The sequence below is a fragment of the Radiomyces spectabilis genome, assembly GCF_025331425.1.
Source record: "Radiomyces spectabilis strain NRRL 2753 chromosome Unknown BYT42scaffold_2, whole genome shotgun sequence".
NCBI lineage: Eukaryota > Fungi > Mucoromycota > Mucoromycetes > Mucorales > Radiomycetaceae > Radiomyces > Radiomyces spectabilis.
The window spans coordinates 1413661-1437125 of NW_026251927.1; the positions used below are offsets into that span (position 1 = coordinate 1413661).

General features: G+C 43.7%; 8 protein-coding genes across 8 annotated transcripts; 4 read left to right on the top strand and 4 right to left on the bottom strand.

Moving 5' to 3' along the window:
- Window positions 1-92: 92 nt before the first annotated feature.
- BYT42DRAFT_489545 (cyclin-domain-containing protein) lies at window positions 93-1055 on the bottom strand (the record flags this gene model as incomplete). The annotated part of the gene is made up of 2 exons (XM_051563945.1): window positions 93-548; window positions 654-1055. The coding sequence occupies 2 exons, from the start codon at window positions 1053-1055 to the stop codon at window positions 93-95; spliced, it is 858 nt and encodes a 285-aa protein (XP_051427225.1).
- An 849-nt stretch (window positions 1056-1904) lies between these two features.
- On the bottom strand, window positions 1905-4091 carry BYT42DRAFT_591877 (uncharacterized protein; the record flags this gene model as incomplete). Its single annotated transcript, XM_051570575.1, has 4 exons — window positions 1905-2818; window positions 2888-3011; window positions 3070-3176; window positions 3233-4091. The coding sequence occupies 4 exons, from the start codon at window positions 4089-4091 to the stop codon at window positions 1905-1907; spliced, it is 2004 nt and encodes a 667-aa protein (XP_051427226.1).
- Window positions 4092-4732: 641 nt separating this feature from the next.
- Window positions 4733-5307, bottom strand: BYT42DRAFT_556323 (uncharacterized protein). The gene has a single exon (XM_051566767.1). The coding sequence runs from the start codon at window positions 5275-5277 to the stop codon at window positions 5002-5004; it is 276 nt and encodes a 91-aa protein (XP_051427227.1). The 5' UTR covers window positions 5278-5307; the 3' UTR covers window positions 4733-5001.
- Window positions 5308-5556: 249 nt separating this feature from the next.
- On the bottom strand, window positions 5557-7259 carry BYT42DRAFT_556325 (uncharacterized protein). Its single transcript, XM_051566768.1, has 3 exons — window positions 6526-7259; window positions 6177-6414; window positions 5557-5859 (listed from the first exon to the last, which is right to left on the bottom strand). The coding sequence occupies exons 1-3, from the start codon at window positions 7149-7151 to the stop codon at window positions 5746-5748; spliced, it is 978 nt and encodes a 325-aa protein (XP_051427228.1). The 5' UTR covers window positions 7152-7259; the 3' UTR covers window positions 5557-5745.
- A 3121-nt stretch (window positions 7260-10380) lies between these two features.
- On the top strand, window positions 10381-11574 carry BYT42DRAFT_556329 (GPR1/FUN34/yaaH family-domain-containing protein). The gene has a single exon (XM_051566769.1). It carries the CDS (start codon window positions 10421-10423, stop codon window positions 11216-11218), a length of 798 nt encoding a protein of 265 aa, XP_051427229.1. The 5' UTR covers window positions 10381-10420; the 3' UTR covers window positions 11219-11574.
- Window positions 11575-14485: 2911 nt separating this feature from the next.
- On the top strand, window positions 14486-15337 carry BYT42DRAFT_188841 (uncharacterized protein). The gene is made up of 2 exons (XM_051562456.1): window positions 14486-15119; window positions 15238-15337. Exon 1 carries the CDS (start codon window positions 14655-14657, stop codon window positions 15039-15041), a length of 387 nt encoding a protein of 128 aa, XP_051427230.1. The 5' UTR covers window positions 14486-14654; the 3' UTR covers window positions 15042-15119; window positions 15238-15337.
- BYT42DRAFT_556333 (uncharacterized protein) lies at window positions 14604-15503 on the top strand. The gene is given in 4 exon segments (XM_051566770.1): window positions 14604-14748; window positions 14768-14771; window positions 14852-14880; window positions 14933-15503. 1 exon segment carries the CDS (start codon window positions 15095-15097, stop codon window positions 15347-15349), a length of 255 nt encoding a protein of 84 aa, XP_051427231.1. The 5' UTR covers window positions 14604-14748; window positions 14768-14771; window positions 14852-14880; window positions 14933-15094; the 3' UTR covers window positions 15350-15503.
- Window positions 15504-17250: 1747 nt separating this feature from the next.
- BYT42DRAFT_556335 (uncharacterized protein) lies at window positions 17251-18116 on the top strand. The gene has a single exon (XM_051566771.1). It carries the CDS (start codon window positions 17379-17381, stop codon window positions 17925-17927), a length of 549 nt encoding a protein of 182 aa, XP_051427232.1. The 5' UTR covers window positions 17251-17378; the 3' UTR covers window positions 17928-18116.
- Window positions 18117-23465: the final 5349 nt, after the last annotated feature.

Below are 23465 nucleotides of genomic sequence, written 5' to 3' on the forward strand. Positions count from 1 at the left end.
AAAGAAAAAAAAAAGAAGAAAGAAAGAAAACGGTGGTGTATGATTTTCTGACCGGTTGACGAAGGAAAAAAGGGAATTATGGGGAACGGAGCTTATGGCCAGCCGTTGGCGATTGCTGTTGAGACTGACCGTGCTTTAGGAGCAGATGAGGAGGAAGGGACCATGAATGACTGTTTGGGTGATAGACCGGGAGGAGTTGGTAGGTGGGGGTTGTCTTGGAGAATAGTCTGGGTGCTTGGACGTTTCAGTTGCCGGTCACCGTCGATTTCGTCGGATTTGCGATGGTGATCTTTGGAACCAGCGGCTGTTGCTTTCTCATGCCCGAGATCAATGGATAAGTGACGAGCTGCTCGATCGACTCGCATAGATGACACCACATCATTTTCGCCATGTTGTTCTTCGCCAGTATGGTTTTCACGCATCCAGTGCATCAAAAGTTGATCGCCATAGTATTGAAGTTCTTCCACAGTGACAAACAATGTGTAGTTGTTGAGTTCTAAAAACTCCACTTCCAGTGTGTTCAATTCTGAGACAGGTAAGCCTCCCACCTAGAATAAAAAAAAATAACGTTATGAGCTCTTCCTTCTGATTGCCGATAACCCCCGGTATCCTTGTATCGCTTCCGTCAAAGAAAAAAAGAAAAAAGAGCTTACCTTTGCATAACGTGTGTTGGTATAGAAAACATCCGAAAACAATTTACTGGCGACCATCACGCCAATAATAATCAAACGATGAATATTATAGGAATCAATGCGGAACCGTGAAGATTGGGACATGCGATCTAGATAGACTAATAGAGCCAAAAAGCATTCATTGGAACATGGGCAATATTTGAGGATACGAGAAAGGTAGGCATGGATCGAGATGCTCGGCACAGCCCGTGCGTGGAAACATGTGTAGTTCGGGGATGAATGCGACAGTCTACGCGCACGGCTGCCTGTAGAATTGGTTTCGGTATGCAAACGGTCATTAGCTGCAGTGACCTTGGCAAGCAGCGATGCTAACAGGCGAATGGTGTCTTTGGGAGGATGATTGGCGAGATCGAAATGGCTCATGAAAAATGTAAGGGTTGAAAGAATAAGAAAAAAGAGGGAAAAATTACTGGGAGCACTTTTTTACAGCTGCCGTTGAATTTTTCCCAATTTTGCGTCACTCAAAAAACAATAACAGCAGCACAAGGACCTTCTCGATAACCAATTGCGAAGATGTTCACCTGGATCGGATGGTGAGGAGAGAAAGGGTATAATTGCGGCCATGTGCAATAACAATACATCATGGACACTGCAATGCGTCATTGCAGTATCTGGACTTCAATATGGGAGCTGCTTGGAAGACGGAGAACCCAGTGCAATCCAACCAAGTGTTTTACCATATAAAGAAGAAAAAGAAAAGCTCGAAAAATCACGTCCATATTTACACAGAAATCCAAACTTTCAAAGCACTGGATGTCTCGACCATGATGAGTTGCTTGCAGCAGAATTTGTTTCTACGATACTTTATGTGTTTCGAATTTTACGAGGTCAACGGACACAACAATGGCGGAGATTCTGTTTTCCCTTTAGTGGAAAATGCAACCTGTTTCCCTTGGTCAGGAAAATCAGAGTAACCCGCATCAGTATTTTCAAAGTAACAATTTAGAAATCGTCAAAACGACGTATCAAGTTGACCTCTATCGGAGGATTGTCTAATAGCATGCCAGTGATCGAAAAGATAAGAAACACGTAACTGTGTGTGTGACCTGGAGGAGGAACAATATATGCATGATATTATTGAGCAACCAAGTTTGTATCCGGTACTTCTAAAAGTTATTGAACTATAGTTATCACTATCATACAATTTTTTCTAAAAAAAAAACCATCCTAGATACAGAATTTATTCACAATAGACAACGGCAAGGCTCCATTTTATCGACCCTGAAGACGTCTTAAGCGTTCTTCTGCGGCTCTCGCTCTCTTTTCCCGCTCCAATCGCATGCGTGCTTCGGGTGACATGTTGGCCGTATTGACCGCATGACTGGAACCCAAGAGCGCTTTGGCAATCGGGTCCAATTTTTGAGGTTTCTTTCGCGCATTAGCAGCCGCCGCCGCTTCTGCTTCCATCTCTCGTTGGTGTGCTTCCTCCTTTTTGCATCGTTCTTCTTCGATCAACCGTTTGCGCTCCTCTTCCTTTTGTTGCTTTTGTCGTTCCTTCTCCATCAACTGCGCTTCCGCTTCTTTCGTCAGTGGGCTGGGTACGTGTGCTTCTTGTAACCAATTCCACTGATTGGGCAAATCGCACATACATCGGCGGAACGCATTTCGTGTCTCCTTGTTTTTGGCCACCTCATAAGCGGTTTTACCTATACGATTCTTGATCGTCGGGTCGGCATTGTATTCCCGAATCAATTGAGAGACAAGCTCCGGATGGCCATAATTGGACGCAATATGCAAGACAGACGGCAATCGCAACGTATCCTCCGCCTGAACGTCTTCGGGTAGCGAGGATGAGACGGGCACATCCGGATGATTGTTGATGTACGCAGTGACCACTTGAGTTTTGCCTTGTTTGATTAACAGCACCAATTTCTCTGTTTCCGAAGAAATCTGTCGTTTGGCATTTTCCCGCGTCGCCACAGGCGATGATTCCTTTTTACTGCGTGATTTCTCCAATTGTTGGCGTATTTTTTCTTCTTTTGCCGCTAACTTTTGTTGATGCTCTTGCAATACATCGGCATCCATTTCCAACACTTTCACAGTGGTGATTTCCAAAAAGACTCGTTTCACTTCATTCAACGTAGGTCTTCGCGTCGAAAATGGAATGCTTCTCAGGCGTGGATCATCTAATGGTATACATATTAGACTCGATTTGTCAAAAAAAAAGAAAAAGCAAGTGGGTCCGACTAGGTTACCTTTACGGAGTATGGCTTCATTATAGCCATAAATGATTTTCTTGTTACTGCTCGGTGCATGCACGAGAACCAACTCACTCGCATCAATGTATTTTTTCCATTGCGATAAAACCTCTCGGATTTCCTAATTAAAGACGGTGTGAGTTGAACAAATGACAGGTCCCGCTTTTATTGCTGCATACCTGTTGAAGCTGCTGCTCGTTATGGCGTCGAATTTGTGCACCGGCGGAATTAGCGTTACCCTTGGCATTATCATTGGCAGATTGAGCTCCACCTTGCTTTCTACGAGCTAATCCCAGTGGTTAAACAAAAATAAGCCCATTGAATACAAGTGATTTTACTTACTGGTATAGCGATGAAACGTTTTATGTTCCAACATTTTCATTTGCTTCTCATGTCGGGTTTCCGCTACGCCGGGACTTTTGGTGATATCGAGGACGGCTCCCGCAAAATGACCACCTCCCATGAGCAGCACTGTCCATATTCTAGGTTTGCCCAAGTATTGTTCGGCTTGTAATTTTTCAATCTTGCAGTTGTCATCCAGGGAGGTAAACAGGTTTCGATAGAGGCCGAAATGCAGCGAAGCCGGGTATAAATTCGAAGCTGTATACCATGTCAAGGCCGAGTATTTTCGTTGCAAAGGAGATAGTTGGAGATCGCTTGTTGCCTGCTGGATAAGATCAGCTACCACCGAGTCCTGCATCTGCTGTTTACCAACAAGAGTCGCAATCTTGTCATTGTCACGGCGGTCCTCTTCATCGTCCGAATCCTCGGAGCCAGAGCCGGATAAACTGTCACTCAGATCTATGACATGCAAGATCATATTAATATCATCCCAGGAATCGACGGAAAAATATATACCGGCTAACAAATCTTCAAACTCGGGCTGTGTTACTGGAGGTGCTCCGAGCACAAGACGTCGCTTGACATTATAGCGATGCCAGTCGGTTGCGAAATGTTTGCGATGTTCCGTTCGATCGTGCAAAGGAAACTCAATACCGCATGTATTACAAGCTAAAGCTTCTTTATCACGATCGGTTTCTTGTTGAATTTGTAAGTTTTCCAGTGCATAAGTCTCGAGATTCGATGGAGGCTGGGATTCTAAACGAGCAACGTCTGAAGGTTGATCGGCAGGAGAAAAGGCACTAATGAGATCTTTTGGTATATAAAACACACTGATTGGTTGCAATTGATGTGTGCTCATGCTGACAATGGTTGGGTTAAAAGTACAAAGGTTCTTTGAAGCGTCGGTACGAAGTAAAAAAAAAAAAAAAAAAAAATCGAACGGCTGGCCACCTGCCGAAAAAGGAAAAAAGGGCCTTTGGCACACAGAGGAAAAACAGGACCTCGTCAGCCGGCGCCTGCCAACCTTGATGAGTCATGAAATAGATTCTGCCCACTGTCTCATTCCGAATATGTATGATGGTTCTTGGCATGGATGAAAAAAACACACTGTATTTTCGCAGAAAATCCTGCCAGTCATGCCGTAGAAGGAATGAAAAAGAATTGTTTTTTTGTCTTTCTATGATATTTTTGCATGACGCCATCCTACAGATAAATGGCATGCATGAAAACTAAACCAGGTTCAGTTTAGTGGAATAACATCGATTCTGGCGATATACATTGCGATCTATCGTTTAATGGTTCATCAGGACACTATGTTCTTGTATGTCTATACTAAGAGGACTTCTGTGTGCAAGCATACTCAATGGCACGCAAAGAAGCAAAAGAGGGCTTTGATCCAACTTGGTGTAAGTTATGAACCAGATATTCATGTAATCTTTGCAGTTACTACTCCTCAATGTAACATACACGACACGATCAAAAGTCCAGGTTGAAATTCCTGTGCAATTCTCTATTTGAAAACTTTTGACTATACGGGGGAAAAAAGTATTCCGACAGTAGTTGACTGGCTTATTATTCTAGAACTCATCTTCAAATGATTGTATTCATGCAATATCTAATAGATAGTAAGGAATGCTTGCATCTACTTATAAGATTTTGGGTGTGAAGGGAAGAAATGATAATTTTAGTTCATCGGAATATGAAGTGCAGGAACAGTCAATGCAACTGCATGTGTGTCAAGTGGAAAAAGAATGCAAAAGTGGTTATCTTCACTGAGATTCCGTGTCATTGACGTCCTCCTCTTGGTATGACCATGGTGAAAAATCTTCTTCATCAGGCTCGGTTTGGATGAAATGCTTGGAAGTATCGGGAATATCGATAAATGTAGGTCGATTTTTCCGGTTCAATGATTGGGTTGGCGTGGTGAGTGTGGTAGGCGTTTCGGGTGACATATCTGGGCTGTAGTTTTGTGGATAAATTACAATTGGCTCTGATGTTGGTTCAAGAGTCGAGCCTGGAAGTCGTGGCAATACTAGTGGAGTCATTTTGATGAAGAAAAAAAAAAAGAATGCCGATTACACGAATTATGAAAACAACAAAAATTAAGAAATGGCACGATCTTTTTATATGAAGACTCCAAAAAAGGACTAAACTGTTTCTGGTATGGCGATCGGGCATCTCCTGCTGTTTTTTTCCAACTATAAACTGGATAATATCCATCATGCAACCACCAGTACTTATCCGCTGATAAATAGGGAATACTACATCAGCATCATCACAATGACTTGCAGAACCAGGTAAAGAACTGCATCTGCAGAATAGCGGGTTAATGACACTAGTGTTATAATAACAGTTATTTCCGACAGACATAATGTATTGTTCTTTTCTGTTTATTATTTCTGATGATGGTTCTTTGACTTGACGTCATGTGAGCAACACGAAACAGGTGTAGAAAAAAAAAAGGTCACTAAAAACTTTAAACCATCAAGGCACCATGTCCAATTTCCGCCCCGTCATAAATCGCAAACCCGCTCGACTCGCCCGCATTCCGGCAAGTGAGATCCCCGATATTTAATTAGGTATTCGCCATTTGGTCTAGCAGTAACCGTCTTATTCACTAGGCAGCCCTAAAAAAAGAAACAGGAATAAAAGCTGTATTAGCAATGTATCAGTTGAGTGGCCCGTTAGGTTTCACCAAACGGTTTTCAATTCCTCCTCTGTTCCCCAATTCCAGCCATTTCCGTCGTGAGAAAGAATGTGAAGATGGATAATAATTATCTCAGCATATTAGACAGGACGAACCACATCATCATGCACCATCCCCTTTGGTAGTACCGCTTACAGCATCATCAACGTCTTCCACACCATTATACCCGCCCGATTCCGCCGTTTTCCCGCATTGAGGAACCAACCAACGATAAAGGAAAAAAAAGTTTTCAATTACCTTGTTACTGTTGGAGCATTTGTAATAAATACTCTTGCAGCCAGTCTTCTTTTGCGTGGTATTGCCGTTATTTTTCCAAAAGTAATTGTCATTGTAGGGAAACTCGCGCGTCTCTACAATTTTAGTAATGGCTTGCATTTCTCTTCTGCGAGGTTTGTGGTGATCATTGTCTTCTGCTGCATCGGTATCAGGTTTCAGTGCAGGGAAGCCATATGGATCGGAAAGACTCATATGAGAACTATCACATGAAAATAGAACAAAAATTTGCGTTAGGAAACCTGGAGAAGGGGAGAGCGGAGTCTGTGGATAATCTTTTTTTTATTTTTTTATTTTTTTGGTTTCCTTTTACCTTGGTGTGGTCGGAGATTGGGAGGAAGTGGAGGATCCAACGGAATCAGTATCGCTGGCGGTTTCGGAGCAGGAAGGGGGAATTCTGAGTGTACCCATGGCCAGCATGGCAGCAGCTGCAGAGTGACGACGTTGTTGCTGGATGTAGTTCTCATCTTGCGGATATGATTTGCTGCGGGTGGAATAAGGCGCTAAACCACCTGTATTGCGTACAGAACAAGGAGAACGTCGTTTTCTTTTCATTTTCAAACTTGATCTGCTTTTGGAACTGATCCATTCTTTATCAGAATCCACATCAGAACTGCTTAATGCTTGCCGCCGTTGCTGGTGAAGATAAACATCTAGTTCTTTGGCACGCAGTTTCGCTTCTTCCGCTCGCCGTTTGTCTTCCTCAACTTTACTGATGAGGATGAGTTTTAGTAATTCCGGTTGTGACTTGTATTGTTCAACTAGATCTTGAAGATCATATTTGGTGGCTTCATGAGGATGGATGTGATTTGAAGACCGACTCGATTTTGATGGCGATAGTTGGACTTCGTTTTGAACAGACGTCGACGATTCATGAAGGGTATCGTTCTGTGGTGATGATGTAGAGGAGGACGAGGTTGACGTTAAAGAGCAAGACATTTTGGCACAACTGTGAATAAATTAAAACGGATAAAGAAAATAGGATGACAGGGGCAATACAAAGATTGTCTCTTTCGTAATAAATAAAGCAGTATTAAGAGAAGAAAGTAAAGAGAAAAGAGAATGAGAATGTTTTTTTTTTCTTATAGGATTTGCGGGGAAGTCCACTTTAGGAAATTTTGTTTTTTTTTGCATTTGCTTTTCCTTTTGCCGCGAAAAAGGCATTGGATCCCGAACCTCCCTGTTACCGGAATTTTCATGTGGCGCTCACTTGCTCATCCGATAAAAATTCGTCAAGCCGCCATGTTCGGTCGTCGATCCACAGGTCTTTTTTTGGGTAACTTAACCATCACCTCGTATATAGTTCCCTGGCCGGATGCAAAGACCAGTTGATACTATTAGTGTTTTTCAGCATTCAGATAATGTGGGAATACAAGTGTAGGCACTAGCGAATTGTATCATGTTGTTCATGACAAATGACTTTTAGAGAGCGGTATTTCAATACGCGAACTTGATCTTCCCACGATTTGCCGCAGGTTTCCACAGACGCCAGCTTTCTGTGGACAAGCTCCCTTGTGGTTGCCAAAATGCATCATATGGTCTCTGACTGGAAATAAAAAGTTCTAGATCCCATTCCACGTAACTGTACCAAAGGTTGTAACCTCGATTCGAATCACATCGATGGATTTTCTTGTTATGGTCCAGAGCTTCAGCAATCTCCAAATATTGCAGCATAAACGATTAGCCAGTCCTCCGCCAATGAACGTTCAAGTTTACCTTAGCATCCGTCAGATCGTTTTCTCAGCGCCCGAACCCTCTACTGACTTTTATTTTTTCGCGTGATGCCGCTCTCCACAATTCCGGGTGATGGGCTTCTGAAGGACAACTCACTGGGCGGAACAAGGATTTGGCTGGATACCGCGGTTGCTTGTAGCGTTTCGGAGCATCATGTATCGTTTGGTCACTACATGAAAATTTTTTGTAGTTCTCGAACCATTCTCAGACGGCATTGGGTTCCTTTCCCAACATGGGTGAAAGAAAACATTTTGGTTGATTTTCTATATCAAATCAAGCTGACGTTCCTCTTCATCCAACGCATACTGCTGTAGTTGGGTGAATAATTGAAAATGCAAAATTGAGTCACTGCTGTGTATGGATTGCAGCTAATGCAACCCTGTGATAGCCATCCTTCTTCATCACAGTCCTTCCCTGCGCATTATTGGGTCACCATAATCGCAATTCAGGATATTTCAGATTCGAGGGAAAAATTCGCCTGCTTGGTTATAAGAGGAAAGTAAATATAATCAGACATTAAGGCTAGGTAGCGAGCTTTGCAGAGACTAAATAAAGAGATGATTGATGCATCGGTGAGATCAGCTATGAAAGCGGTGCAAGATTGTGCTGCAGAAGCAGTAAGCTTTAAGGATGTACGTCATACCCTCAGAAATGATATGGTCAATACAATTCATACTCAATCGTGATATTGAAATCACAGACCCTTTGTCAATTCCAGAAGGCATCCTAAATCTTCATTGCTTCACAGAATTCCCGAAAGATGCGCGCTCGTAGAATCATGGCTATTTCAATCAAGGAAATTAGCAATGCATTCAAACACTAACTCTCTTACGCAGCTGGCTCATTATGCCATGCGTCTCTAAAGAAATGTCAATCTGCCCTTCTTTCAGTAATCCTCTTCAGCTTTGTTATTTTGATGAGCTGCCCATTTATGTGTAACCGATCTTATATCAGATTACGTCTTTGCTTCCTCACAGCTCTTTGACGAAACACGAAAGATAGCAAAGATCACTAAGCCACGTTCGTCAAACCTTGGATACATGCTTGTTTCCGGATTATGTTTTCCATGCAACAACTCATAGACAACAGCACTTAAGATGAGTCACTGTCGCAACTGATGACGTATGAGTTATTCTCTGCTCTCTAACGGTTAATGTTCGAGAAAAAGCGAATAAACGTGACCCATACCAATAAGTAACCCTTTATGGATTAGATGAGTCAAAACAGATAAAGTTGTACTCTGGAAATGGGTCACCAGTATCACGCAGAACTACACGTATCACGAACATTATGACAGATCTCTTGGTGCTCTCACGATGTCAGCCGTATTACCACGATCATTTACCGAAATGGATATCTGATATCCATATTTTAGCTCTACTTGTGATGGGACATTACAGCTTCACGAAACGCAAAAATATACTGCACGCCATTATAAAAAGATATATGTATGATATGTCGGTTCAATGGGCAGTCGTAAATGACGAATCCTGTTATTCCATGTTCACGCAGAAGTCTAATCGCCTATAAACCCTGAAAACACAAGATAAATTATCCTTCGTGGACTTAATATTGCCATTCCAGGAAGCAACAATATAATCGATATTCGCAAAAAATAGCAGAAAAGGAAAAACATGGATGGCAGACACGTCGTTGCTGTAGTTTTTACCGTGGGAGAGTCGCTGTTTAATTGTTATCCAATTTTTTCACCCAGACTACATTATCAGTCTAAATTCAACTTGATTTCATATAAATAGCAAGTGCCTATAAGGTGAGTTTGTCTTTTATGTGCCTAGTGTGAGCTTGATTTTTTTTTTTTTTTTTTTGTTTTTTTGGCTTTGTTGTTAGAGAAGATGCAATTTTGGATAAATATGGCCGTGGCTGGTTAAAGAATACTTGAATGTAAGCGGAGTTGATGACCTGGATTGAAATACTGACGTCGATTTGATAAGAGATGGTACACCGATGCTCGGTCTACCGAATTCAACTGTTGCTAATACAATGTATGGCCGGGCTAAATATTTATTGTTATCACCACCGAAACTATAATTTGTGATCCTTTACTTCATTACCATTTGAACTTTATTCTGTATCCGGGGATTGTCGCGAAAAGACCGCGAACGATAGCATACTCAGTGTAGCAAGATCGCAGCCAGTTTAATGACGATCAATTAGAAAAAATTTATGATGAATCACTTCATGCTTTGTATTAACCAACCAGGACTAGAAAGTCGACATTTTTTTTTCCTATTTGGCGTTTCTACTTCAATTGCCAAAATGTGGGGAACGTACATCGTGTAACCAATGATCCTTAAACGGTGTTTTTGGAAAGTATCTGAAATTAAAAAATGCGAAACCAGAATGCAAAACGTGACCATGTGAACGAAATGTTATCAAAAAGATAAGCGAATGGAGACTTGATATAAAATGTCAACCACTGTTAAAATAATTCCTTCCTTCATTCAAATCGTCTCATGTCATCTTCTCCCCAAAAGCCTGAAATTCAACACCGTGAACTGTATTCTGATGGCACTTCTCAATCGTCTTTCAGACATCGAGAAGTGTTCGGTATCAATATTCCTACCGAAGGAGGCTACTCTTCCGAGGAATCCAAAGAGTCGGCTTACGGGCATCCGCAGCATAAACACCACAGTCCTGTTTTGGGTCATGATCTCGATCCTGCTGCCGTCCAGGCGATTCGTAAAGCCGCCAATCCTGCAGCTATTGGCTTTGGCGCTTTCGCATTATGTGCTTTTGTGCTGGGTCTCTACAACACTGGTTTGATTACCGGTTTACCTCAAGTGGCAGTTGGCGTAGCCCTTGGTTACGGTGCGGTTGGTCAATTCATCTCTGGCGTCGGTGAACTTTATCTTGGAAACACCTTTGCTGGCACAGCCATGCTCACCTATTCGGGATTCTTTCTCTCTTATGGCGTCATGTTCACTCCCGCCGGCGGATTTCTTGAAGCCGCGATGGAAGCGGGGGGGCTTGAAGAGTTGAATCGTTGTGTTGGGCTGTACATGACCGGCTACACGATTGTATCCTTTTTATTTTTCCTCGGCACGTTCCGTCAACCTATCCTCATTCGCTTGGTTCTCGGCCAAGTATTTCTGACATTCCTATTCGCTGCTTTGGGAGGCTATACGGGCAACATTGTATTGACGAAAATTGGTGGCTGGTTCTCCTTTACGCTTGCCCTGACGGCATGGTATGTCATGTGTGCCATCATTTACGATGATACCACCACTTTTATTCGACTGCCATTCTTTTAATCGAGCTTGCTTAGCCTTTTCCATTTTGTCATATTCACCTTTCCCCGCATATCTATCCTCTTGAATCTCATCATTTTTACCCTTTCTTCTTTCTTCTGCCGGTTTTATTCCTTTAATTTTTCAAGATCATCTTCTAGTTATTATATCATTTTTCTTCATTCATCCGTATTCTAAAATTTACCAATATTCGATCCATCAAAAGATAACTGTTAACAGTGTCACCAATGCTCCGACCAATGTCTATATTTGCTTCCAGAATTTTCGTTGATACAATACATTGTAATACCATTGCCCGCTGTATTCTCTATTATGCATTGTTACCTAATTGATTGTTGACGACATGCACAACGTATAGGTATTTGACATGCGGAGCATCTCGATTCTGTCATCTTTTGCACGGTGTGTATAACATGTGAAATGATCCAAGTCATACAAATTGGACTTTTCATCGCAAGACGGTAAAATTTGTTCAAGCCACTCCTGGCTGGCAATGGTAAATGCAGCCACAAATCATAACAAAAAAGGTAAAGAAAAATCTTTTTCTCACTTTTGACCGACAAAGTTATCCGTGAAAGAACGGCAAGTACTGTATTGTGGACATGTTTACTTTAGTCATTATTAACAGAGGTTTTGTTGGCCCGGGCATCTTTTTGGTGATGTGTTTTTTTTTATCATATTTGTTTGTTCGCTTCCATGGCCCTTGCGTTCGTCTTGAACAGGCATTGATTTGCCATGAGTTAATTTCTGCAGAAATATTATGTTTCCATTTTGGCGAAACTGGTCATGGTTTAAAAAAGAAATGCGGGCTTCACTTTATGCTGCTAGTGAAAAGTGAGTTTTGCCTCATTTTCATGTAATAGAGCAATATCAGACAAAAAAGAAATCTAACACAATTCCCGCCAAAGCTCAGCGTATGTACATTGCTTGGATCACTATTTTATATCTTGACGTTCTGCCCCAAGGCGTTTTCCCTCATATCGTACTATCTATGAAAATGACTTTAATTCTTCGTTTGTAAATCATAAACTCTAAATCTCAGGGTTGAAGAGCGCATTATCTTCATTTGCGGCACCGCAAAGTCTCACGAAGTTTGCTCTGAAACACACACATAATAAACAAATGGGAAAGATACTTTCAAAGCGTATCAAAGTGTACCAAGTTGCACAAGATTATCACCTTCGCTTCTGTGATTATTCACAATAACCATTTTCTCTCCAAATCCAAACGTGATAATTGTGCAAGCATAACTACTGCCGAACTAATATACTATATAAGAGATTTTTATCTTGGAAAAAAAAAAGAAAGGATATGGCCGCATCGGTAAAACATCCCAAAAAACCCAGTGGGAAAAAAGTTGAAGAGGAAAAGACTGTGACCACACCTATGAAGAATGATTGAAAAGAAATATGAAAGGGGGATAACAAAGGGATACTAAAACTAATTACGGGAGACCGGCCAGTCGACACCGCACCATAAGTCGCGTTGGGAGAGAGCAGATCCAATCCTCCGATGACGATGCCTAAATTGACCTACTGAAAAGGGACAAAATCACCTCCATTTGATAGTAACCAAATCATTCCATGATTTTACTGACCTCTCTGGTCTGGTTTGATCTGCTCAATCACACCGTAACGATACCCTAAGTGACTTACTGAAAAGGGACAAAAGCACCTCCATGGATCAATAACCAAACCATTTCATGATTTACCTGACCTTTCTGTCTTGCTCTGCTCTGTTCTGCTCTGCTCTGCCCAACACCACCAAAGACGATACCTAAATTGACTTCGAATGATCAGTCGCCAAACCGTTCCAAAATGACACTGACTTTTCTTTTGTCGACCAGCAAGGGATGCGCCGGCCGAAGATGGGCCCGGCTGCTTTTGACACGTGGGTCTCGGAATCCTTGGTAACCTACCTTACTAACTCCCATGCTCCCGTGGGGTTACTCGTGTAGCTGGAGTGGTTGTTTCCGGAGAACCAACCGCGGTTGACCGCCGTGATATTCCGCATTTCCTACAAGGTCGCAAGAATCCGGCAAAGTCGAACCTGCTCCATATAGAACTCAACCCTCTCGGGAAAGCCCTATGCGAGTGTTTTTACCTGTTATATGACATTTAATTCAACGTAAGGGAAATTGTAACAAAAGCGACCATGTCCTCAAAATAGAACTTACCTTCAGGCTCACTGTCGCCAGTCTTGAGAGGCGGGTAGCGTTTAGGCGGCCGCTGTGTATTAGGTAGCCTTGATTTTCCTCCTACCAACGAAGCGTACCCCAGCTTAGGGCTCCAACAGGGTTGAAGTACCGAAGACCCACATCGTGTGTGTCTCCGGAAAGCCGGCTGAACAGGGGACGTCTTCTAGGCAGCCATGACTCTGACTCCAGTCAACGAAGCATACCCATACTTAGGACTTACCAATTGGTGTTGAGGTGCCGTCGATTTGTGGTACCGGCGCGGACGAGGCTCCAGGGGCCGTCGTGGACATGGGCTTCTTGTTGGACTTGTTTCGCATCGTAATTTTCTCCGTTTGAAATCGAATGGCCAGAGTAAAGATGTTAGTTATGAGTAATTACTCCATTTGAAGCCGACATGATGATAATACTTACCGTCATTTCACCGACCAAAGCTTCAGACTCTTGCTGGTCAACGTGGGGCAAAAAAAAAAAGGAAAACGTGCGCAAATGTTTCTCTGTTTTTTTGTTTTTTTTTTTTGTTTTGATTTATGACCGCGATTCACGGTGGCTTGACGTATGTAGCACCGCCACAACTGTAGTAGCTCTATGTTGTCCCTCCACTTTTTTGACAGCAGACTTATTGTGCATATTTCTTTCGAAATATATCCAACACGCTCTGCATGAATCCAAAATTGATCGGAGCGTACAGGCAAATGTCCGTATCACCTCACTTCCAGGCTGTGGTACAATCCGCTGCCAGTTCCTACCACGATACGAAGAGCGAAACCGAACAACCTCATATAATACGTCAATAAGTGCTGTGCAAAGACTTTTAAATGGCTGTATAGAATGATGCAGGACACTGTGCTTATTGGATTTGTTACTGTCAAAACCGAACCGTAATTTATGTAAAGGCGAAACATATTCAATCGTAACGAAGGAAACACAACGATGAGTGTTCCGACAATCTGAAACTGAAAATAACCACGCATTGACACGAGCGTAAATCAGGAACGTCCATGGTGATTAAGAGAGCTTCGTCCATGGTGATTAAGAGAGCTTCTTTCCCCTATTTTTTTTATCAGCGTAGTTATTTCAAGCATGTGCACACTGATGGAAACCAAAAGGCTGAGTGACTTTCCTGTGACGTGCAGAAAAGTTTTTTTCTGTTTACAGTTCATAGAGGCAGTCAAACCATTTTTCCGCCATTCCTCTCTTCTCTTTAGCCTAAAGTGCGCAGCAATGGGGCTGCGTTGATGACTGATGACAACAATTTTGACAGTAGTTTTTTTTGTTACTAAAGTTGCAGAACATTTCCTAACCCTTTGTTTCTTATCTCTCCACAGTAGGTTCACTGGTGACGAAGAACGGCGATTCCAGGCTCAAGAAGACAAGTTGCGGAAGACTCAAGAAAGAAGGCTCAAGGCTCAAGGCTCAAGGCTCAAGAAAGAAGAACGAAGGCTCAAGGCTCAAGCAAGAAGAAAGAAGAACGAAGGCTCAAGGCTCAAGGCTCAAGGCTCAAGGCTCAAGGCTCAAGGCTCAAGATTCAAGGTTCAAGAAAGAAGACGTCAAGACCTTTTCCGACCGTCAAGATCCCCCAGTGCACTTGGTGTTTTTGAGTTGGACTTCCTGAACTCTCTTTCTTCCTGAGAATTGGCTGTTGACTTCCTGAGCTTTTTGCTTCCTGAGGGCTTCGGCCTTTCATGGCCACCCTGCCTTTTTGTTTTGGTAAGTTATCTTTTCCTTTAATCTCTTTATTTTCTTTCTTGTTCTGTCATCACTTGTCATCAACGTTCTCGCCCCCCTGCTTCGTTTCCTTAATGTCCGTACCACTGCGTGGTTCCAGACTTTTTCTCTTTTTGGCCGCTGTCTGCTCCTTTCATTTCCATGGTGTCTCTATACCGCTGCTTGGTCCGAGTCTTTTCCTCCTTGGACCACTGCTGAATAACTGGGTCTAAACCGATGTTTATAATGTTCCTATGTATTTGTACATTCCGTAGCATCTACAAATAAATTACTCTATGATAAAAACCTTTTCTGAAGACAGACATAAATAAGTAACCTTTCAAATATCTAGTAGCTGAAAAAATATGCGCTGTATTGGCCAGTGCGCCGAACTTTCAGCTACGATGTCATCCTTGTCACCAGCATTGTCGCCCATAGCCTTCTCATACTTGCCAGGGTCAGAGGGTCGGTCATTGCGATCACTCTTACCGTATGCACTACCTTTTTGCACTTCAACTTCGATTCCTTTGTCAAGTTTCGTCGCCCAGTTCCAAAACACCCAGCTTGACGCCTTGGCATCTTGATACGATCAAAGAACTTAACACGTTGCTTTTCTTGTTCAAGGATCTGCATTGATAAATCGCAGGCACCGAGCCCGCGACAGTACTTGAAAAATGGAAAGTCTTTTTTTTCCTTGCAATCGTGTTGTTCAAAAAGCTCCGGTTGACTTGCAAGTTCCTTGACAGATTGAAAGTTGTTTGCTCTCAAGTATCCCTGATAGTAGGCGGGTGTGGCAGCTGTATGATTAGGCGGAAAGAGATGCTAAACTGTATGTTCTAAGCAAAGGTTAATTGCTGCCCCTTTGCGGAGGCACCGCTACTCCCGAACTGCGTCCAACTCTTCATTTGAGTCGTGTTTTGCAGACAGTGTTTTGCTTTCTTGATGCTCTCCGTAAGTTCTTCACCATCATAGAGGCACGGTGCTCCCGCTTACACGGTCTTCATCTGCATCCACAGATTCTCAATCGGGTTCAGATCCGGCGATTGAGCCGGTCACACTATCTTCTCCAACTTCTTTTCTTGTCTCTCTCTTTTTTTTTTTGGTGCGTTACATCGGTGCACCGGCGCCCCGTACTTCATCAACATCGAAATCGATGAATTCCTCCATGAACTGCAGTAACGACCCGGCATACACTTGATCAATGAAACTAGTCGCGGTGCGTCGAATCTTATCCATGATGACCAACTGAGACTTCATTGGTAGTCGTGATATCCTCATCTGCGCTGTTTGGTCCAGTTCAAAGGTGTATTCGTCGGTCCAGATCACATCTTTCCATTGTTCCATCGTCCATGAAAGTTCTCTAGGCCATACACTTATGCTTCATTCAGGGGACTCTGCCGTAGATCTCTTCTTCATCGCATCCGCTGTTGGTTGTAACTTCACGCAAGGTGTCGCGGGGGTTTTGACTTTTTATACCGCAGTATGGCACGCTTGCCCCTTTCGTTTAATTTTGCCGGCCGTCCCATACGTTTTGGTTCTGTTGGCACATAGTCTGGATTTTTGGGTTTGATAAGTTTGCAGATTCCGGATTTGGATCTATCACCTTTGATCGCGATTTCAAGCACCGGCATTCCTGCATCGTGCAACCCTTTAGTATAGGCAACATGAAAGATTCTTCGTGGTTTGAAAAAAAAAAATCAAATGAGGGAAACTCGTAAACAACAAATAAAGATTGGACAGGTTTTATTTTAAGCGGAGAAAGCGAAATTCTGAACAGACTTTGCGTAGGGGACTGCGCCTTGAAGAATAGCGACACTGACACAACATTGGTGCACCAATTCTTGCGTGCGCCAGTGTTATACAGCTGTACTTGTACTCAATCTATAGAGAACGATACCAAATTCGCAAACATTTAAAAACCATGGTGGTCGGAGTCCCTTTTCTTTGCAGTGAAATAAACCCAGAAACAAAGGGTCAAAGAAGAAGATTGGTGTTCATGATCCCCGACAAAGAGCTATTCTGCATTCTCATTCGCCGACATTCCCCCGATCGCACTCTGAAGTTGAAATTCTGGAAATTTGGCATCACTTCATAAAGTAAGCCCAGTTTTTCTTTTTCACATGATAGGTGCAGAGCTCCGAATATTTCCTTGAATCGAAAATTCCATCCCCCCAGCAAACATCATGTTGTTCTTTTTTAACCTCTACTTTATTTTGTGTTAATCTTGGTTTTCTATTAATTACCACCGCTGTTTTACATGTAATGGCCGTTTCGTCTTCTAAAGCATTCCCGCGTTCACAACCATGGCAACGATCGGAACGGGTGATTGATGTGCTGTTACCAAAGTACTATGAATATGATATGCTCGATGACCCTGGCCATGGCAACTTTAGTTTTCGTTCGACGACCACAAATCCGCAGAGCCAGACAATGACGATGGATGACGAACTGTGTATGGGCGATGATTGCGATGCGTTGTATACCGAAACGTTGCTCAATTCGGATTTTATGGATTGGCTTTACAACGAACATTCTCCTTCTACCAGCTCAACGTCACTGGAACGATTACGGATGCTTGTCGCACACGTGAGCCAGGCCATATTGCCACCCTTGACAAAGATCCAAGAACCACCACTGATATCACAAAATACCACACCATCGTTTCGATCCTCCACCTCCACTACCACATCCTCCTCCTCCTCCTCCTCCTCATCCTCCATCTCACCTGCATCGATCTCCTCACCACCGAATACCACGACTACCGTTCATTTACCTGGATCCCGTAGCAATAAAGGCAAACGTAAAGCGTGATACGACTCATCCGTGGATCAAAATTTTGTCTATCATGGTCTATCCTGGCAGGCGAGATCACTTTTTGCCTTGCGGAACTTTAATTGATTAGTCATGCAAATCTCAACCTTATTAAAATGTTTGGGAGTTATGCGCGCTAATTTTCAGTCACAAGGCAGTCACATTGGGTTTTTGCTACATGTCGGTTTTGATTGGGTAATTACTGAAAAACAAATATTTATGATTGGTTGAAAACGAAATGAATCACATGATTTACTGCGGTGGTTGAGTTGGACCTTTCCCTTTTTTGAATGATTAGACCGTGATACATCAATTCGATTTAGCAATTGAGCAAAACGCATTACACGGCTAGATTGATCTATTCCGTAACCCTTTTATTTTGCTCATCAATAAAAAAACACCCTATGTCATTCTCAAACGTTTTTTGCGCTTCTTGCAGTCGTCCAGGACATGCTCGCTCGACCTCGAGAAACTGTCCCAACAATCCCAGACGCGCCCAACAACCCAGTGTTGCTACGGCCCAAGGATCGGTAGAAGTTCGTTGCTCTACGTGCCAGCAAGTGGGACATCAGCGAAATAGCCATTCAGCTTGCCCATTGAATCCGAGGAGACTGGCTATGAGGGAAGCAAATGACAATGATACTGTGGAACGCATTCGTAGATTACCTGTATCCGCTGATGATACCGAGCTCCCCTGCAGACATACCTTGGGACGCATGAATGTTGTCTGCAATTTCTGTCAGGCATACATGTGGGCCAAAGAAAGCTCATCCGAATCGAACTCCAATCCGCAGTTCCAACTCTGCTGTGGCCAAGGTTCCGCTGTGCTTCCACCTTTGGAGCCTACACCTCCAACCATCGCCCGTCTCCTTCGTAGCGACAATGAAGAAGGGCGAGATTTCCGTGAGCAGATCCGCGCCTATAATATGAATTTGAGCTTTACTTCGGTAGGCGCCCAAATAGATGAATCCGTGGCCAACAATCGCAAGGGAGCCTACTGCTACCGTATCCAAGGTGGCATTTACCACCAGATCGGTGGTCTACTACCACCAACCGAGAGTCATACCCCTGCGTTTGCCCAAATGTACATTTATGATTCCAACACACAACTTAGACACCGGCATGCTGTGGCACCCTATCTGCAGAATGCCACCCTTCTCATTCTACAAGATCTGCTTACCGAAGTCAACCCGTTCGTGCCGTTGCTGCAGTCGATGGCCCAGGTCTTGCGTGAATCTGAGGAAGCCGTAGATGTGAGGCTACTCATAAGTGCGGAAAACACGCCTGATGTTCGTCGTTACAATGCACCCACAGCTAGCGAAGTTGGAGTGATCCTGGTAGACAGTACGATCACACCAAACAGTAGCCGCGATATTGTGCTCCGATCGAGAAGCTATGGGCTTCAACGCATCAGTGAAATGCACCAGTACTACGACGCGCTCCACTATGTCCTCATGTTCCCGCATGGTGATCTCGGGTGGAACATCCACTCACGCTCGCCAAGCGGTCGAAGCATTACCGTCATGCAATGGTATAGCTACCGTCTGATGATGCGCGATAACAGCCACGATTTGCACCTGTACGGCCGATTGTTCCAGCAATATATAGTGGATATGTATGCAAAAATGGAACAGAACCGACTCACGTATTTGCGGCTAAACCAGGCAAACCTGCGCACGGAACTGTACCGAGGTATCGTAGATGCGGTAGAACTCGGCGACAATGACCTCCAAAACGTCGGGCAAAGGGTCATTCTCCCATCCACCTTTATTGGCAGCCCGAGACACATGCGCCAACTTTACCATGATGCGATGAATATCGTACGTCGATGCGGGCAGCCGGATCTCTTTATTACTTTCACTTGCAATCCTCAGTGGTTGGAAATTCAGGACGAGTTGGCTCCACTCCAGACAGCTGTTGATCGGCCCGACCTTTGCGCTTGAGTTTTTAACATGAAGCGTAAAGCTCTCATGGAAGATTTGACCAAGAAGCATGTTTTGGGTAGGGTAGTTGCCCATGTCCATACTGTGGAATTTCAAAAACGAGGATTACCGCACCTCCATCTGCTTTTGGTGTTACATCCGGACGACAAGCCACGAACGCTCGATGATTACGATAATATCGTGTCAGCTGAATTGCCGGACAGAGAGAGATATCCAGATCTCTATGATACCATTAGCAAGTGTATGATGCACGGTCCGTGTGGAATAATGCATCCCAGGGCTCCATGCATGGAAAACGGCTCCTGTAAGAAGCGTTATCCGCGTTCCTTCAACGAAGCAACTATCGAAAATCACAGGGGTTACCCTTTATACCGTCGCCGCGACAATGGTGATTTCGTGGTCAAGAACCATGTCGAACTGGATAATAGATGGGTTGTTCCCCACAATCCATACCTCTGTGCAAGGTATAACGCTCACATCAACGTCGAGATCTGCACTTCTCTGGAAAGCGTCAAATACCTGTACAAGTATGTATACAAGGGTCACGATCGTGCATCAGCAGCAATGCATCGTGTTGACAACGACCGAAATGCTCAAGAGCAAGTGGACGAAATCACACGTTTTATCGATGCACGTTATGTTTCAGCTGCCGAGGCCGTCCATAGATTACTTTCATTTTCGATGCACCGTGAATACCCAAGCACGCAACGCCTAGCCGTTCATCTTGAAAACGAGCAGGCTGTGCAGTTTCGAGAGGATGAAACCTCTCAAGTCGTTGCCGATCGTCAGCGCGAAACAACGTTGACTGCGTGGTTTGCACGAAATCGAATGGATCCTCAGGCACGACTTCTCCTGTATCCCGACTTTCCCGCTCAGTACGTTTACCATTCGAGATCCCGTAGATGGGAACCCCGACAGCGTGGATTTGGTGGTACGATCGGGCGCGTGTATGCGGTTTCACCTCGCCAAGTAGAGAAATATTATCTTCGGATGTTGCTCTATAGTGTCCCCGGAGCTCAAAGCTTCGAACACCTCCGAACAGTGAATGGTGTCATTATGGCAACTTATCAAGCAGCTGCACGACGGTTAGGACTTCTCGAAGGGAATGAAGAGTGGTACAACTGTCTTCAGGAAGCGGCCACCTACCAGATGCCGTACGCTCTTCGGTTTTTGTTTGCTGTCGTTGTCAGTGAATGTCAGGCACCCAATCCTTTTGAGCTATGGATGCAGTTCCATCAGCAGTTGGCAGAGGACTACATTCATTTCTGGAGAACCCAAAATCCGGGCGACGTCGATCAAGTGGCGGCACCGCAAACCGTGTACGATCGCGCGTTGCTTGACATTGAAGATCATCTCAACCGTCAGTCAAGTTCTTTGCTCAATTATGATGGTTTTGTTCTCTCTGCTCGCCAAGAAATTGACAGAATGGGACGCCGTTTTCAGCTTCGACTCATAAGAGAGCAATACGATCTTATCGCAGATGCCGCCAACGCACCTGGAAGTCATGAACGCTTGAACGAAAACCAACGTGCCGTATACGATGCAATCATCCACAGTGTTTCGCATGGAAGCAATGCATCAGCCCGATTGTTCTTCGTTGACGGTCCTGGTGGCACAGGCAAGACCTTCCTCTTCGACAGTATCCTTATTGCAGTACGTCAACAAGGCAGAATAGCTCTTGCTGTGGCTTCAAGTGGCACTGCTGCATTATTGTTGCGTGGTGGACGAACGGCTCACTCACAGTTCGGCATTCCGTTGAAAGTAGACCAGCATTCAATGTGCCATATCCCACGACGATCCGAAAAAGCAGAGTTGATGTATCAGGCAGAGTTGATTGTCTGGGATGAAGCTACAATGATGAGCCGACACGTTTTCGAAGCCGTTAGCCGTACATTGCAAGACTTGATGGCAACCAGAGATCCCGCTCTGCAGCATGTTCCATTCGGAGGAAAGACTGTCGTTTTTGGTGGCGATTTTCGTCAGGTTCTTCCGGTCATTCCGAGCGCAACGCGTCCACAAACTGTCGAGCAGTGCTTGAACAAAGCTTCTTTTTGGTCTTCGGTCGAAATCCTACGCTTAAACACCAACATGCGCGTTCAACAGGCACGCTTGGTCAATAACGAGGATGCAGAGATTCTAGAGAACTTTGCCACATACCTTCTGCGCATTGGCAACGGACTGGAACCGAACCATGGAAACAAGGGCATCCGAATCCCAACACAAATGTTATTGCCATCCTCCGATTCGAGCGACCTCATCAGTGCAGTATACGGCGCCAGCCTTCGAAACGTTCCGGCAGCCGAATTCTTAATTGAACGAGCTATCTTGACACCAAAAAATTCAGACGCAGCTTTTCTGAACGAAAAAGTTATCGAGAGATTTCCAGGTGAAGTGCGTATCTATCGAAGTGCCGACAGCATGGACTCTGAAGAGCAATTATTTCACCAAGTGGAAATTCTGAACTCCATGAGTCCGGCGAGCCTACCACCCCAAGAGTCACTTTGACCAACGAATCGGACGAAAATGGAATTCATTTCAAGCGACGCCAATTTCCCATCCGCGTCGCGTTTGCAATGACAATAAACAAGGCACAAGGACAAACGTTCGATGCTATCGGACTATTCCTACCGGTTCCGGTGTTTGCCCATGGGCAGCTATATATTGCTATGTCACGCGTACGTAGACCATCAGCGATAAAAATCTTGATCGTTCGGGATGCAAACGATCGATCTACAGAAGTATGCACCAAGAACATTGTCTACCGCGAAGTGTTTGACAGCCAACAGCTGGATCGTTAAGTCCTTGAATCACGCACTGCGTTATGGTCCTATTTTGTATCCTCATTTATGTATTTTATGTTCCTTTATGCCTTTTATTTTGTGTTTTTCATTATTTCAGTACGTTTGATTGTATGCTTTTTTTGTCTCATGTTCCTTTACTTTTATACTTATGTCTGTTTTTTCTTCAAATTATCCTTTATCCCTATGTTGTGTTTCTATGTATGCTTTTTGTCCTTATGTTCCTTTTGATTTTATCCTTATGCTATGTTTTTCCCAAGTAATGATTTTTCTGTTATCTATTTTTGTCTCTTCCATTTAATATTATATGATGTCTGACTATTTCCGTTCCTGACTTTGCATACATATTGTTGTTCCTCTGTCGTGGATGAAGAACATGATCGTTATGTGGCGGTAGGTCAGGGAGGGCAAGCCCCCCGGGAAAAAGGAAAAGAGACTGAGCTTCATTGAATGTGCAAAGATTTATGAGTACATCAACTAAATCTCACCGAAAAATCAACCCGAATGGAGGCTTATTGACAAAAGATTAGAGTTAAGAGAACACCATCAAGCGGGACCTTTGGATACACAAATTCGAGTGCGGAGTTTTGAGCATTGCAAATGGAATATCCCATTCCAAACACATCTTTAATCAGCTACTATTCCCACTTCCCTAAGAGCAACATCCCTACTACACATCCAAAGAACCAAACTTTGTGATCTTCAAGATCACACGCGCAGCGATTTTGTAAATCACATGATCTACACTAAGTTATCAAGACCTGTTAAACCTTTTTTTCATCTTTCAACCATGCCTC